The sequence below is a fragment of the Mastigoproctus giganteus genome, chromosome 3, assembly GCF_048544385.1.
Source record: "Mastigoproctus giganteus isolate SK-2022 chromosome 3, ASM4854438v1, whole genome shotgun sequence".
NCBI lineage: Eukaryota > Metazoa > Arthropoda > Arachnida > Uropygi > Thelyphonidae > Mastigoproctus > Mastigoproctus giganteus.
Window position 1 is genome coordinate 87102563 of NC_143577.1, and position 18279 is coordinate 87120841.

At 35.6% G+C, this 18279-nt stretch overlaps 1 protein-coding gene across 2 annotated transcripts in view; it reads left to right on the forward strand.

Moving 5' to 3' along the window:
- Positions 1–18279, forward strand: part of LOC150088134 (uncharacterized) — a 244538-nt gene that overhangs the window by 100884 nt on the left and 125375 nt on the right. For both annotated transcript variants that reach the window (XM_090369346.1, XM_090369345.1), the window contains exons 17-20: positions 1797–1937; positions 3029–3110; positions 12209–12726; positions 18003–18144. In XM_090369346.1, coding sequence (XP_090225472.1) covers positions 1797–1937; positions 3029–3110; positions 12209–12726; positions 18003–18144 — 883 coding nt within the window. The remainder of the gene's footprint in view (positions 1–1796; positions 1938–3028; positions 3111–12208; positions 12727–18002; positions 18145–18279) is intronic.

Genomic DNA, 18279 nt, shown 5'->3' on the forward strand with positions numbered 1-18279 from the left:
CAACACGCCATGATCCTCAAGTTCCTTAACAAGTTTAAGCAACATGTTACTCATTGTGTAATTCAAAGATTACATTTATTCCTATTACTTAAAATAAGAACAACCGTTTTCTCAATATTAAGTATGACATTCATTGTTATTCAATTGTCCATCTTGCAAGTTTTTGGTTGGAGATCAACAAACAATGACTCTTTTTAAAAATGTTTATATTGTCCGGATGAGTTAAAAGAGATGACTCCAAGCGCTAAAAGTGATATGGACGGTTGATTAGGAAGACGGGACTAAATCGAGACGAGATAACCTCCATATGTTTGAAAGCCATAGCCTGGAAACAGAAACCTTGAGCTGTTAAAACAATGAATCCATGAATCAAATTCCTCAACCACTTTATCTGCATGCCTTGTGGATAAGGCCCAGGAACAAAGGTTAAATTTATTTGTCTTTGATTGTCTCTTCTGAACAGAACTTTTATTGGATTTTTAATACTGTGACGAGTTCCTCGGTTTATGGCAAAAAATGCAGGATTTTTTTCTCCTACAAACTCTTCTTTTCCATCCAGCAAACAGGCACACCAATCATATAATGCAAGCCATTTACAAACACAGTGTGTCAATCTCCGTTTGCCTTCGTTGCCTTGGCGCAAATCTAAAACTACAGCAATAAAATTGAATCTATTTAGTAGATGGAAAATAGATCTCAAGTAAAAATAAAACAATAAAACAACCATAAAAAATAATGCTATAAATCAGACAAATCAAATGTCCCGGAAGAACGTTTTGCCTTCATATGGTTTGAAACAGACGTGTGATAACATTTCTTCCACACATCTGTCTAATGCCTGCACGTAGCAGAAATTACCAATTTTGTGGATTTATTCTTTCACTTCGTAAAAGATACTGAAGATGAAGGACCTGCTGGAACTTTTGAATTGACTCCTAAGTGTACACAGACCCTACATAGGAAAAGGTCCGGGTTCGAATCCCGTCAATGTGGAGTGGAGTTTTTATAGTTTATTCACCACTTGGCTAGTTAGTCGGTGTCAGGCGAGGGCAACACGTTTTTTTCCTCCCAGAAACTCTGGTTTTTCATCAGGCAGGCTGGCTAATCGACCACAGAATACACCCAATTTATAGGCATGATATATGCGGCGCAATATGTTCTAAGTCGCTGATTTGCCAAAAACCTATATATTGTACTGTTTCCTGAATCCTTCGTGTGCTGAAATGGTAAAGTAATTTTGATAGCATTAGTCCTAATGTACATTTTTAGCAATTTAATTCTCTGTATCCAGCCTTGTCGATATAGCCAGAGCTTTCCTATATGTCCTGGAGTGCGTTATTTTCATTGCCGAATAGGTGATGAGGTCATATGAATTTTATTAAGCGATTTTAAACTTTGCTCTCACCAATAGTAAAAATTCTAAACAGAATATATCCAATAAACATTTTCTTTTTTAAAACCTATATATATTGTTCCAAATATTACTTTGGACCTGTTAAACGTAGTATCTAAAATGTGTGCTATTTGAAATACAAATAAACCACATAATTCAAATGAACAGAGGAAAATATACAAGGTTTACTCAGTAGATGAGAACAGAATTCTCTTCTTTTATGCATTGAAAATGTTGCGCGTTTATAGAAATGTAAAAGCTAGTTTACTATTGATTCGAATTATTGGCTTTTAATTGCAATATGCTTCTCTTATAACAATGAAATAATTTTATTTCCATGTAATATGCAGTTCCAGTGTTTCTATGTTTTGCAAGGTATTAATAATTTATTTTCAAATCATAGATATTTGGACTATTCTATGAATGAAACAAAGGTGCGTCGTCAAGACTTCTTTACCGTTCTTAGTTACATAGCAGGTAACCCGGTAGGAAAGCCAATTGTTTGGAATTTTCTTAGAAAACACTGGCCAACTTTAGTGGACAGGTAATCATCTTAATATCATTATAAAATTTGTAATATATGGTATCGAGTAGCGAACTGAGGTATTATTTTAAGACTCTGCACACTTACTTTTATTACTTATATAAACACACGGCTTGATAAAATAATTTAGAAAGTTTTAGCGATCCTGCCACTTACCGTTGATCATTTAGTTGATCAAAAGAAGTAGTCATGGTATTTTTCTATGTGTGGCTTAGGTTTTTCTTTCTCTATGATTTTTCTCTTATGCTCCCTATCTTATAAAAAGAACTTCTGCAGATTCCTTAAGAAACCTGAAATTTATTTCACTGTGATGATTAGAGTGCTCAGAGAATGGCAGTTTTATGCACTGTCTTTTCTCATCATGAGTCGAGGATGAGAGATAAAGGGAAAACACTTAACTAAATTTTACTTCAGAGAACTTAGTAAAATCATTTAAATGTCAGAGGATCTCTTCTCGTTTTTTTCTTTGTTTTATCGATTCTTAACTCTATCTATACAAGATTTACAGCACTGCTTTAGGATCCGATCAGCATTCTGACATAATTTGCATTAGAAATAATCTAAGAGAGAGGAAAAAATTCTGTTGTTAGTCATGAAATGGATTAGAACCACCTTCTTGAAAATGTTTCGTATATTTAATACGACATATTTCGTCTTAATAGCTAAAATCCTCTTTTAGATTCCTATTCTTTTCTTTTTAATTAATGAATCGTTTCTTTTAGTGTTTTAAACTTTGGAATTTTAACGACAAAAATTTATTAGTAGTTAATATTGATTTTTTTATTGCAGTTTAGTTGTATCCACCACTGAAGAACGCTCATGCAGAAGTGATATAACATGAAATTATTGCTATAATTATAAATTGATCAATCGCGGACATAAAACCAGTAAGAGACATGAGACGGAGTGCGCTTTTCAAATACGTTTCAAATACAGTTTTCGAATTAAGTTCCTACGAATGAAACCAATAACCCTGACTTTCATTATGAGAGAGAGAGAGAGAGAGAGAGAGAGATTGCTAATTATGATTTATAAAAAATAATAATAATAAATAAATACAAATCTACAATGCAATTAAAATGACTTTTCAGATTTACTCTCAATGACCGATACCTTGGAAGAGTCGTGAAGACAATATGTGGTTATTTCACAACTGAGTTTGAGCTGGAGGAGGTAATGTATATTAATTTGGTTGCCTTTATCTCAATCATAATGATATTAAACACTGGAATAAGTTCAAAGTGTGTAACTTATTCCAGTGTACACGTTAAAATACACCTTACAGTTCAATGAAGGTCTGAAAAACAGATTTAACAAACAAAAAGAAAAGTATAATTAAAACTGAAAGTAATAATCGTTAGACTTTATCATTATACTGTATATTTCTGTAATTAATACTGATATTTATCTGAATATGAATTATAGGAAACAGGGACGTCTATGTGAAGTAATGCAATGTCTCATGTAACTGAGAACATCCACCTGGCTAGTAACGAATGGGTCTGGTGTACTGGGGTCCATGGTTGAGAAAGATAGATACATATAATGATAACCCAGTTTAATGTAATAATAAAATATATAATAATAAGTAGCATGCAGTAGCTTTCAAGACTAACGTGTCTCTTTTTCAACTGAATTCAGTTGTAAAAGAGACTCGTTAGTCTTGAAAGCTACTGCATGCTACTTATTATTATATATTTTATTATTACATTAAACTGGGTTATCATTATACGTATCTATTTTTCTCATGCATCTGGCTATTGCGTATATTTTCGTGCATGAACTATTTATTTTTAGCTCTTTGAGCCAAGTTTAAGATGACCAGAGTTTCTGGTTTTTAGTATTTTTCCGATATGAAATGGTGAATTACCCGATTATGAATTGTTAATTCGTGAATTTTTGTGCCGATGTCTCTAGAATTCATTTCCAATCTTATGTTTTGTTACTCTAACATATACTTAACTTATAAAAAAGAATTATTCATCAAAATATGACCGCAGAAAATTGCTCAATAAAATATTGAATTAAAGCCTTTCGCTCCTAATTTATTTTATTACAATACTTGATTAATTTTTCCTCATCTGTATTAATGTAATTATCTTACGATATATTCAACGATATCTCTTTTGTAAATTTTTTTGTTTCATTTTAAAGAGCACATACTACTAAACATAGTGACGTGTGATTGTTTCTTGATTTTAGCTTTTCTAGATTTTAGGCATTAAAACTCATTTTGTTACAATCATTTCAACTTACCCAAGTTCCTAATCTGTGTTTATTTGTATACTAACACAGAAATTGGAAATTCCAAACTTTTATATTAAACTTTTTAATTAATAATTATCTTTTTCCCATTTTTTTATCATTTGTTGATGTCAAAGCAACACATTTTTTTCTTTCGACAATATTCTATTTAAAGAATCATTAGTTTCAGGAACCACTTCGTGATTGCGAAACTGCTACATGAGACCGAGGGTAAAAAAATATATATACATAAAACTATGTGCAAGAGCAACATGATACAATTATTTCTTTATTTTACAGCATTCAAACGTGCCCACACTGCGGAAACATCGTTTCACGTCATTATCAGAGTAAAATATTTCAGTAATTCTGCAATTTTTTCCCATCCTATTGTACATTATGAAAACCCTTCTTGAGGCCAAAGCTTTTGTTCTCAATAATGGCTTCATATTTCATTTACAAAGATAAAGCATACGTCATTCATACTTAATAAATAATATATCTAGAATTTAATCAGTGAATTTTCAAATACGAAATTAAGCATTTGGTGCGCTTGTGCAAATAACTAACGGATATTGTAAATCAGGATGTATAAATACGACGACAATAGTTTCACCGGTAGAGTAGGTGTAATGCTTGTTTATATGACTTCATGTATACGTGATTAAATCCGTGCACAGGCATTTTGCGTTAGGAGTCAGTACTTTAATAATCATGATTATTTTATTTATTATTTTTTTGACGTTACAAACGTTTTTTACTGGTGTTATTCCAAAAAATTTTGTAACGAAAAACCGTCACGAAAATTTATTCCAGTTTACTTTTTCTTCTACTGGACCAAATTTAATTAATTTTGCACGGAGCTTGCTTCATCTTAGCTCTATACTAGAGGAAAAACTTTCAAACTTCTGAAAATTACGGTAGTTTTTCCAGGATAGTGGAAAATATGATCAAAGAAATTTTCTTACGTAATAAACGGATAATGTGGACGTATAGCATATCGCTGGAAAGCTAAGGAATTTAGAAACAGAAATATTAACGTTTTAAGATACAAAAAAAAAAAAAAAAAAAACACATTCGGAAACTGGGAAATTCGTTAATTCGAAAACGCATCTGGTTTCATGTTACCTGGAGTTTAAAGATTTTAATATAATTTTTTTCTTTATAATTAAACTCTGAGGCTGGAAAACAGTTCTGCGCATTTATGAAAACATTCTTAAACTACACGTATTAATACTACAATACTACACGTACAGAAAATTAAAAATAATAACAATAAGAAGAAAATTAAAAAAAATAATAATAAGAAGAAAATTTAAAAAATAATAATTAATAAGAGAAAAGGAAATGGACAACCTATGCATTTCCATTCTCCCTTAGGTAATTATCCAGCTGACCTTTGAATTTCCCCAAATTGTCAGTCTCTCCCGCCCATGTAGGTAACTTATTCTAGTAATTTATAAATCGCTGGCTAAAATAAAACTTCCTACAATCCAGTCTAAACAACTACCCCCGTAACTTGAAATTATAGCCCCTTGTTCTTAGAATCATTTATAACCGTGAAAATTTCGGCCTCATTCATTTTACTTATGCCTCTCAGAACCTTAAAAACCTCAATCAAGTCTCCTCTAAGGTGCCTAATTTCCAAGTTTTGCAACCCACATATTCGAAGTCTTTCCTCATATGGACGCCCTTTTGCCAATCTCACCAGGCGAGTTACCCGTGTCTGGACACTTTCAAGAAGCACAATATCTTTCTTTAGGTGCGGTCTCCATATTTGAACACAGTGTTCCAAGTGTGGTCTAACACTTGGAACACTGTGTTCAAATATGGTCTAACAGTGTGGTCTAACACTTGGAACCGTATATAATGGGATTATGACGTCCTTACTAGAAATTGTTCGATAAATCATTGATAGGACACCATGGGCCCTCCTTGCAATCAGCCTACAATGCTCGGAGAACTTCATATCTGACCGTATGGTCATACCCAAGTCCCTTTCCTACACTACCTGTTTAGTTCAACTCCGCCAAGTGTATAAGTTATTTTGGGATTACTCTTCCCCAGGTGCAATACCTTACTTTACTAGATTAAAGCATGGCTGCCATTTTTCTGACCATCCCTGAAGTATATCTAGGTCATTCTGAAGAAGCTCTGCTTGGCAGCGATCATTAACTACTCTACAAATCTTTACATCATCTGCAAATTTAGACATCACGTCCTCTATGCCTTCATCGATGTCATTTATGAAATCAAAAACAACAGTGGTCCTAATACTCATCCTTAGGGAAACGCACTTTTTACATCAACCCAATCTGAGGAATAACCATTTGTCACAACCCTCTGCCTCCTGCCCTGAAGCCATCCAGCTATCCATCTAAGGATTTTCCCTGTGATTCCAACCTGTTCCAGCTTATAAAGTAACCGCTCATGTGGGTCTGAGGCAAATGCCTTGCTGAAATCCAAAACAACGTCGAAATTATTCCCTAACTCCACCTCTTAAGTGACCCCGTCAAAATTGCCAACTAGATTAGTTAAACATGATTTTTCCTTCACAAAACCATGCTGAGTATCCTTCAGAATTCCATTTCTATCTAAGTGATCCTGAATTCCACCCTTGATCATAGTCTCCATGATTTTCCTTACTACTGAAGTTAGGCTAACAGGCCTGTAATTTCCTGCTTCACTCTTAGAACCGCCCTTATGTATTGGAGATACATTGGCACTTGTAGAGGTATACATTTTACGCAGAAAGTGTGCTCTATGGTGAGCAAGCAAAGCGAGCAGGGGACGAAGCCCCCTAGTTATTATTAATAAAATAAAAACATTATATTATTATCCATGAATTTTATTAATATTTGAAAATTAAAAACGTGTTTAACGCCTGCCAATGACTCTTAAATGTAAAACACGTTAAATATGCTAGCGGCAGGGCACATTATGTACCTGGTACAGATTTTTTTTTGTAATCTTGTCAGGTGGTTCGTCGGGTTAGGTCAACTTGTTTTATGTACAGTGTTTCGTTTTCATTTTCTTGGAAGGCATTCCCAGATCTTGCCTGTGTAACTGGTGTCTGTTAACCTCCCTGTTATCTCTGATTATCTGTATTAAGAAATAATACGCATTTAGACTCACTGCTTGTAATTCTATTAGGCTTCAAGTTCAATCCTCGAATAATGAGGTCTAATCGTTGAACTGAAATCGTTTCCAGGTATACCGGTTGAAATAAAAATCGAAGACTGAAATCCGAGATTATGGAAACCATTTCAGTAGGGTCTTAAAAACTGCACCTTCAAATTGATTTTCGTTGTATCTAAATTCAGTGATTGACGATGGTTATTAAAGAACTGAATGACCAATCGAAAAAAAAACTTTCTGACTTTTCAGAAAGCAGGGAATAGATAAACTGAAAAAAAGTCTTTTTTTTTTACCTTTGTCTTATATATCTATTTTTCACTCATGTAAGTAGGTACTTAAATATAAATAATGCTCTAGGAAAAATCCTGAATCAATGACGAGAAGAAGTTGAGTCTTTTTCACAACGTATCTAAGTTAGTTGGTCTCAGGCGAGGGTAGCACTTTTTTTTTCTCCAGGGAAATTTGGTTTTCGCCCAGAAAACAGCAATTCGACCACATAACACGCGAAATTTACAGACATATTATATATGGTGCAATATGGTCTGAGTTGCGCCTTAAACGTGTCCTTTACTTCACAAGTAACTCGTTTAATCTGAGCAGCGCAAGTAGCATGAAACCTTTGATGGCCTTTAAAATCGGTATGCTCCATGACTTAGGACATGAACTTTTAGAAAGTGGGTTGGCGCTTTTCGGTAACCGGCGCTGACACATATTAATGGGAATGCACACTATAAAGCGTTTCCGAGCTTGTAAGCGCTAATTATGTTTATCCGGCTGCTTGCCAGAACGACCTTTAGCTAAAGCTTGTTGGTTACCGGAGTGATTTTTAGTGGTTTTGCTGGTTGCCCGCTCTGTTTGCTGGTTGTCGGCTCATTAATGTCTATTAGCTATAGACATTAATGGTCCTTCGTAACAGTATAGTGGTTTCACCATTTGTCGCCTGTTTGAATAGGTCTGGGTTCGAATCCCATCGACGAGGTGGAGAAATTTCTAAAGTCCTCTCCGTCAAAGGTACAGTTGTACAGTTAGCCGATTTCTGGCCGAGTGTGTAGGGGTGTTCTCAATGAGTTATTCTGGGTTTTTCAGCCGGCCGAATACGCAAATTTATCGATGAACATATACTTCTGCAGATATAATACACATAGAGATTTAGGTAACGCTTTGACTCCATTGAAATAATTATTAAGTAATATTAATTTATTATTAATAATAAATAAATCATTTATTCATCATTAAATATAATAATAAATATGAGTACCGTATTACAAGAACGAACCTCAGCCTTACTAGAGACCCCTGCCCACAAGTTGTACTGGGACCATTCCATAAGAACTAAAAGATGATCCCGCACAACAGACCAGACATTACCCTCACTGAAAAGAAGGAAAAAGATCGACAAAGCGTTGCCCAAAAGCCCAGCGCTGCCATCCTACACAGACCTTAGACAGGAAGTCAGAAAGATGTGACATATGGAAGAAATAACGACCATCCCGATCACCGTGTCAACCACTAGCTTGGTGTCAAAGGGCCTGCATAAGAACCTAGCAGAAATGATCTTCCCAGGGAACACTTACAAGAAAGCTGCCATCCTAAACACCTGTAGGATAGTCAGAGTTTTCTTCGACCAGTTATAGTAACCAGACATAACAGCCACTCTACGCAACTGGCACCTGTATCCGTCGCGGGATGGAAAAAAAATCCACTAGGAGAAGAAAGATGATAATAATCCGAATATTAATTTCAAATTTTTTTTAGTCTTTGACATTACAGTTGAAGCGCTTTATAGCGACCCTCTTTTTAACGTCCCACACGTTATAACGTCTTTGTGCTTGGTCCCGGCCAATTTCTCATTAACCTAATGCTATTTTATGAACAATTGATATAACGACTGATATAAGGATTCCAATATGAGATAAAAGAAACAAACACTACTCAAATAGGATTAAAAAGGAAACGTTGAAAAAGTGTATATATATTTCTTTTTTTAACACTGTTTATTTTATCATCTGAAATAAAGACGCCGCTTTTCTTCCGGTAGTGCTGGCTGCTTATTTAAGTTATCCTATGTTTTTGTTAATCGATGTCAGCCTTTATTAAAATTTAATTAAAAGTTTCTCCATTTATTCAAACATACAGAAAAAAAATTCCTGTTTATGTCTTTGTATTTCGTTAAATAAGTGATTCTATTAACCACGTTATATAAAATTACATCATTAAATAAATGACGCTATTAATTACGTATATGTACAAGTACATTCCCCTCAATTCACATATAAAGACTGGCATAAGTTTACGGCTTTAATCGGCTTTCTAGCAAACGCCTGTTGGAAGTGTGACAAAGGCACTAATCAACCTTCTTTTTCACTGTGAACTCCTAGGACAAAAACAATTAAAAGCCTATTGACTGTCGCCGTACCCACACTAAGGTAGATTCTTACTTAATTATGTAGTGTTTTTAAACCAATGAGCGCGTTAAATCGCAAACATTTTCATTTCATTTGCGAAAGCATAATTATATGCGGCTAAATCAGAATGTAACGTTAGATGATAGATATGTCTCTAGTCACATCTTAAATTTTAGAATTTTTATGGCTAATCCAATCACGAAAAATATAACTTATATTGCTGTAGTACTGTATACTGGTTTAATGTTAAGAATACAGGAAGTATTTGTTGATGTCAGAGTAATTTTCAGGAATTATTATCGAAGGAAGCCCCTCCAGAGAACAATTAGAAGGGATGTTGTTGTTATTTGGTTTTTAGGAGCATTAGCAACTAAGGCCACATTGCTCCGGGGATATGCGGTGGTCATTTCCTGACCTTTCCGCATCCTCCGTATTTGGTGGTGACGGGCTCGAACCCGGTCTAATCAAGAAGTGTGTGCTACGCACTGCTGCTCCTTCCCACCTGGCTACGGAGGCGCCTATTAGAAGGGATGGATGACAAAGACGTAAAGTTAGTTCAGTGAATTTGGCGTTGAACTGCGAGTGAATATTGATCTAGCTGAGGCAAATATTCGTAGTTTTTTTGGAAGAAAGAGTTGGGATTGCAGGTGCTAATTTAGACGAACAGTGTCCATATATAGGTAAAGTATGCAGCGAAAACAATGCTTGTGTGATAAGGAGTAGCGTGACAAACCATTAATTAACCTAATTTCTTATTTGGATAGATTATGAGTTCAAGTGACGTTTTCGGTCACCACTTAGATCTGAGAACAATATTCCGTTGTAGGAGATATTTGTGATTTGTATAGGGTCAGATGTTGTTTAAAAATAAAAATAATATCGAGAGCAAACGAAAACCTACTTTTTTTTATTGCAGAGGATGCAATATTTCTGATATGATTGATATGTTTCTGCTTATAAAGGTTAGATGTCACTGTTTTTTGCAGAATAGATATCTGTTCCTGTCTAGAAAGTGAGTGTTTTTTGAAGCATTGAAAAAGGAGATTATTATTTGAGAGAAATACGATACAAAATGTCAGTCTAGAAATAAAGGATTTAAAAAAATCATGGTCACAGAGGACCGTAGTATTTATATCCGCATTCCTTTAGGTGAATAACAGTTTCGATAGACTAGCAACTCAGATTGTCGACTCGGACAAAATAAAGCTCATTATAATAAAGCTTATCAAAATAAAATAAAGCTCATTATAATAAAGCTTATCAAATAAAATAAAGCTCATTATAACAAAGCACATCGGACAAAATAAAATAAAGCTTATCGGACAAAATAAAACTCATTATAATAAAGCTCATCAGACAAAATAAAGCTCCTTGTGCACTCAAATTTTGAAATTCCTCTAGAGTGCTCTAAAAGGAACGATATTAACAGAGACATTAATGTTTCCATTCTTTCTCTCATCGAACTGGTTAAAGTATTGAAACTCAGTTCCTTAGGCTCGTGGTCGGAAATCTTTTTATAATTCTGAATTGCATTGAGAACTTTGAAATTCTTTGAAGGACATTGAGTCTTATTTCGTATCAATTTGATAGTTAGTGTACTGATTTCATATTGTAAAAATAATTAACAATGGGAGGTAGCACATAAGTACACAAAACGGCCATGCCCCAATTGTATAATCGCATTTGTACTGTAGGGCTCGTATCGTGAGGCTTTTATCCTAAATTAGTTACTCAAAACTCCAGCCACGGGGAAAGCCAAGATGTGGATAATTCTCCACTGGAGAAAGAAGAGTTTTTTTTATTTTATTTTTTTAATTTATAGTCCAATTCCCTGGCAACGCGAAGCCTTTTAAATATGACATCGATGCACAATTTCAAAATTTTAATGAGAACAGTAGAAAATTATTGTGTATTGTCATTAATATTGTTTGTCAAGTATGATTCCGTTCTCTTCGATGACTAAATCTTTTCATCAATCAACTGTTCATTTCATTGATCATAGCCCCCACGCAAAAAAGTGAGTTCCTCCTCCTCTTTGAAGTTAATAAACGTGTTGCTCTCAAGCTGATGTCCTTGTGATAGATGAGCTGAACCCGGATGCTTCATAATTTTCAGCCCTGATGAACAGACTACTGACAATCTCTGAACTCATTTTACATAATTAATTTCGAATTTATTGGTGCATATCGTAATGGCAGAATAATACAACCATAATGTCTTTTAAAGTCTGATGTCTAATACCCCTAGGAATCACTCCAATTAGATAAACCTCTCTGCTGCTGGTTCTGTCGCCGTGATGAGAAAAATTGATCATGTGCTTAAACCCCTAATATATACTTTACCACAAAGATTATATATTCATGATGCGCTAACAATACATTCTAATCCACAAGCTTGGTATATCTTACAAATAACATATCACATGCATTTTGTATTGCGCTGCATAAGCTGAATTTAATAATAATGTAATTTCCCTTATTCTAGATGGTGGCTTTCTTTCGGCAATATCCAGAAGCAGGTGCAGGAAAACGTGCTCGAGAACAGGCTCTCGAAAATGTTAAGGATAATATAAAATGGCTAAGGAAGTACAAACATAAAATCGAATCGTGGCTTGAATCCACTGGAGAAATGCCGTGGCTTAATCACCGACTTCCTCGTCATGTTGTTCCTCATCACTATAACATTACGTTGCAGCCAGACTTTGCATCCAGGTCTTTCACGGGAAAAGTATACATTACGGTTGAAATTAAAAAGACTACTAAATATATCATTGTCCATTGCAAAGGTCTCAGAATAATTGATTCAACGATATCAACAGCAGCAGATAATACAAAAGACATACCGATAGCAGCGTATTTCGCGTACAACGTTAACGATTACTGGGTGCTTCAAGTTAAAGATTCTTTAGTAAGTGAGAAAACCTATGTTCTTTATTTTGACTTTGAAGGAACCTTGACAAACAGTCTCGTAGGCTTTTACATGAGCGGCGGCGAAGAAGGAGAGTAAGTAATTTCTTTTCGCTGTTGCTGTCTTCCTTTATATTCAGTCTCAATTATGTTTTTTGCTTCATTATTAAAATTATTGTATATTTTCAAAGTCAAGTATATATTTCATTTAAGCTCATGTATCCCTGCTCTCCCCTATTCAGTAACTTGGAAAATACGATTTTACGAACAGTTTATAGGATTTGTTATTGCAGGAAATTAGTGGTACAAAGATGACAGTTCAAAACTCGTAAATCAGCGTATATAGGTTACCCCACATGTCCTAATTACTTGTCATATAATTGCTACTGCACAACACATAGTCCGGCTTGTTCACTACACTTTGCGCTGTTCTAATGCTAAAATATGTGCGTTTTAGGGCAGCAACCACTATACAGAGACAGCCTCTTTATTCCAGACTAATTTGAAAATGGATCACGTTCAGAAGCTTAATCTTGCCTGTTGTCTCATTCTCTTCTGGCAACTGTTACTGACCAGCTTGCTGCTAAGAAAAACTGCATTAAAAGATTAGCAACGTCGCATGCAGTATCGGAAGTAGGGAGGGATGGAGTTCTAGGGTTTAAGTACTATCTTAGTAACTACATTGTACTGAAATAACAGTTAGATAGTATGAATCAGAGCTGTACTACTCAATATGTTCTACGTTGATAATAATATTAGTAAAATAATAAGAGGAGTTTACCTCAATATATTTTACTAATATGAAATAACACAATGAAAGGAGATTTCTCGTACACTTATTGCGCTTCTTTTCTTAATTGTAAAACAAATAAATTAGTTCTCTACCATCAGGAAAGAACCATTTCCTAAAAATTATTTTTTTAGCCCCTTTAACTCAAATGGGATTTAACCAAAGATCATCATTTATGGATGATAAATGCAACCATCGTTTTTGGCTATTATGCCTTTACTTTTTGTAGTATGCGAATAATTTCCTAGAGTTTCGTTCAAGATAGCGTGCAATATTCAGATATAAATTATCTGCGTCATTGTATATTATTACATTTATCATTGGTGTAATACCACCCTTAATCATAATAACTTTGTCGTGCAGAAGTAGTATATTCCCCAAGACTCCAGTGAATCTGTACAGCATCGCACACGCATTTACAAAGACAAACAAACAAGCTAATTACTTAATAATAATTGCTCGTTACTGCAATATGAAGATAGTTTCTGTATCCCAATTTTTTTTTCCTGTTACGGAGAAGTTTTAAGTGGCCATAAACAGTTTAGTTTGCGTTTTGCTTAAAAACTCGTAAGAAAAAAAAAAATTTATTTAGGAAATACTGAGGAAGAGCACTTTTTACATTAAAAAAATCTTGTGTTTTTCCTATACGCAAGATAGATGTTTTATGTGTAAACATCTTTGACAACAACTACTAAATTTTGAACAGCTAGAACCGAAATCATGAACGATGTAATTTATGCTCACGCCCGCTACTTACTCTACCGAATCAACGTTAGTGCTAAATAGGATACACACTCCCGCTGCTTACTCTACCGAATCAACCTTTGGAAGAGGTTAGGCCAATAGCCTAATTATCGATTTGATTATAGCCATTTGTTGACTAGCATGATTGCAACAATACAAGTACTGTATTTGTATTGTTACAATCATACTATCATGTTGGATCATGTTACTCTGCCATGCTTTGTCGCAAATTAAATTAAATATTAAATTAAATATCTTTATTGCAGGCAGTGATTGGTTACATGATTGTCTGATGCAATAATACCCAAAACAACGACAATGCTAGGGGTTTAACATTAAATAACTTATACAAGAAAAATTACTTAAAACATATATTAGGACATAAAATGTATATTTACATATTTTACATATAAAATTAATATTAACATGTGAAATGAAGACACATGAAAAGCGATGAAAGGACGATGACAGTCACTCGGTTGAAGACAAAAGCTGGTCCCTGATGATGCGTCCTCTGTACGATTTGTCCTCTATGAACTTTTTGTATTCCACATCTATCTCCTGGACGTTGTGGAGCATCTCCATGGGCAGGAACCTATTCCCTATTCTGAGCCTCCACGCCACGGACTCCAGAGAGGGGAGGGCTCTTAAGGGTTTTGGGGGAATCCTCCAATTGCACATCTGCCAAAAATTTGGCGTATTGATTTCACCCGCTATCATTTTAATTGACACAAGCAAGCGGAGGGAAAATATCCGTTTGGAGACTTTTCTGTAATTTAGAAGTTGGGTGATATCTAATGGAAGTGTGAGTGGTGGCAGTTTATGCTTGAAGAGGACCCACCGAAGAAGCCAGTACTCATCAGATGCAATGGTTTTTAGCGTGGTTTTCGTTGCCGACGCTCAGATTTCTGACCCGTAGGTGTGATGGCTGGTTGCAGAAACCGGTATATGTATTGGAGCGTGTACTCAGGCTCTGTGACATGAAGGAGGTGTTGTTTGGCAAGCCATCTTGCTCTGCAGACTATGTTGTGAATGTCTGCAACATTGTGTTTGAAGCTGAGTTTAGGGTCGAACATAACGCCGAGATCTTTGTGCTTGATAACTGGGGTGATGTGGGTTCCGTGGATTTCCAGGTTTAGTTGCGTTGGGTTTGATTTGAGGGAAAATACCATTTGTGCGATTTTTTTGAATTTATCTTAAGAGAGAACTGTGCCAAGTATGTAATCAGATTCTTGAGGCTGTTGATAATGTTTTCAGTAACAGAATCAGGTCGGGCGGTCCCACTGATCCGATAGAGGAGCTTCAAGTCGTCTAAATAACTGATAAATTCTGTTTGCTGACACAGGAATGGGTGGATGGCGGCCGTAAAGAGGAGCCCTCAGAGAACTCCGCCCTGGGGTACACCTACACAAACTTTCCTTGTGAAAGATTTTTTATTCACAGTCAAGTGAAGGACCTTGGTCGTAAGTAGCGACTTCAAGAATTCCAGTATATTGCCTTTTATCTGGTATCCATCCTCACAAATTTGCAGGAGGGGCTGGATGTCTGTGGTGTCGAATGCAGACTGGATATCCAGATAAACAACTGCCATCTCAGCCCTATCTTGTAGAGCCCCAAGAATGGTGTTGGTGGTTTGCAATAGGTTGGTAATGGTGGACCTGCGTTTTAAGGCATAGTGAATGTATGGTGATTCACATAACAGAACCTGGTTGGTTAGGATGGGATGAAGGCACTACTACATGACTTTGAGGAGACATGGGGCTTTCATTATTGGCCTGAATTGTGAAATTGATGTCGCTACTTGTGTTTTGTGGATTGGTCGGACATTATATTGATTTCAGGCTGTTGAGAAACATTGCGTTGTGAGAATTCCATTGAAGATACCTAGGAGTGCATCAATGGTGAAAACACTAACGCTCTTAAGAATGAATTGTGGGACCTCATCATATCCAGCTGCAGATCTCGTTAGCGCTGCATTACACATGCAGCGCTAACGAGATCTGCAAGAAACGAAAGTAACCACGCATAATACACTATCGAAACTATGACTTGGCTCAGGATCTCAACGAGTACAAGCGAAAGATGGCAACGCTGTACATTCCTTTTTGGAATGAGGAAACAGAGATACTGTCAGAAATGAAGTAAGTCAAGATCTACGACGACAATGAAGAACTCACACTATATCGTAAATTGTATGAATTAATCGGACTTGGACATTCGCAAAACGATTGAAATATGTAAGACGATGTGTGAAGACGACGTTGACTTTGACGAAGCATATGGTAATAACCTGCATAGCCTTGTAACGCGACTGCGGGAGGAAAACCCCTTTCGAAGCTTTTACAATCATCCAAACAGCGAGATGAATGAGGATCTAAAGCTCGCCACGTTCAACCGACGCAGCGCAATTGCAAAGAAACGAGAAAACTTGATGACCAACAAGGACTTCTGCAACGTAATGAGAATGGCCAATGACAAGCAAAATATTCTACTCATACATGTAATTTGGAGTCTGTTATCTCCCAGTCGCGAATCGATTCAAATATTCTTAACCCGCTCAGCTGGTTGCGGAAAAACATTTATGATTCGCCTCTTGATGGAAATATACAACCGCTTCACTTATACAGACGGATACTGTAACGCCTATATTACATGCGCTTCAACTCATAAGGCTGAAGCGCACGTAATATAATGATGTTGGATGTGCTCAGAGATGGTTTATGCCAGCTTTGAGCACATCCCAGATCACTGCCCTCAAGTTATCCATTTCTCTGTTTACCAAAAGGTTTCTGCTACGGGTGGCAATGGTTAGCCCAAAGCCACCTAAGTGGTATGGCCCAAATCATAAACGTTTTTCCGCAACACCAGCTAGTTTATGCCACCTCCAAGATCACCTCCTATCATCGTTCACTCCCATGATCCTTTGCTTTAAATGTTTTATTTTATTTTAAATTTTGCAAGATATCCATTTGTCTGGTTACCAAAAGGTTTCTGCCACGGGTGGCAATGGTTAGCCCAAAGCCACCTAACTGGTATGCCCCGAATGATAAATGTTTTTCTGCAACCAGCCTGGTTTATGACAGCTCTGAGCACATCCAAGATCACCTCCCATGATCCTTTGCACGATATCCTATCCCGACTCTGTTTTTCTTTGTTACGAAATGACATCAATGACGCCATTTCCGCTTCGCAAAACCGTGACAAATTGATTTTACTTACTACGAAATTTAGTAGATACCAACAAAGATGTTTAAACATCAAAAAGGAACTGTGGCAATGCTGATTTTAGGTATGCCAACATGAAACGTTCTTTCTTGAATGTCTATAAAGCCCCATTCTCCCCTACCCGGAACTCACGACTGTATAATGTACTGACAACTTCTACCTTAATTTCCTCAAGCAACTCATTCTATTTTTTTTTTTTTTTTTTGAAAACGATTATCGCTTACTTTTTTTCCGATAATAATCTTTTTATTTTTCTTTTTTTTTTTTTTGTAAATTATTACATAAGCCATTATTGTTAATTAATCTTCATTTATTGTGGTTGTCAATCATGAGAATAAATCGTGAGAATGATACAATTTTAAATCAATTTTAAGTGATCCAAATGATAATAGCATGATCATGACTATATATTTCAGGAAGTGATTCAGAACTCATACTTTATTGTAATGTATATAAGACAGTCTCTGGAATAACATGATTTGCAAAAATATCTTAACTTTTAATTTTTAATTAAAAACTTTTTTAATTAAACTTTTAATTAAAACTTAAGTTTTAATGCTTATATATACAGAGAGATATTTGAACTATTCCTATGATTTTTGTTCCTAAATAGGTACGTGGCAGCCACTCAGTTCTCCCCAACACATGCTAGACAGGCATTTCCATGCTTCGATGAGCCCGGGTTCAAATCGAATTTTACGATCTCCATAATTCACGAACCTCATTTCATAGCTTTAGCCAATACACCTGAATTGGTAAGTACAGATGTGGCCTAATAAACAGTAAATGTATTCATATTTGCAGAAGAAACAGGCAAAAAGTAACATCATGAAATTCCGAAACTAATTTATCTGCTGAAATGGGTAGCAGGACCAACTCAATAAACGATA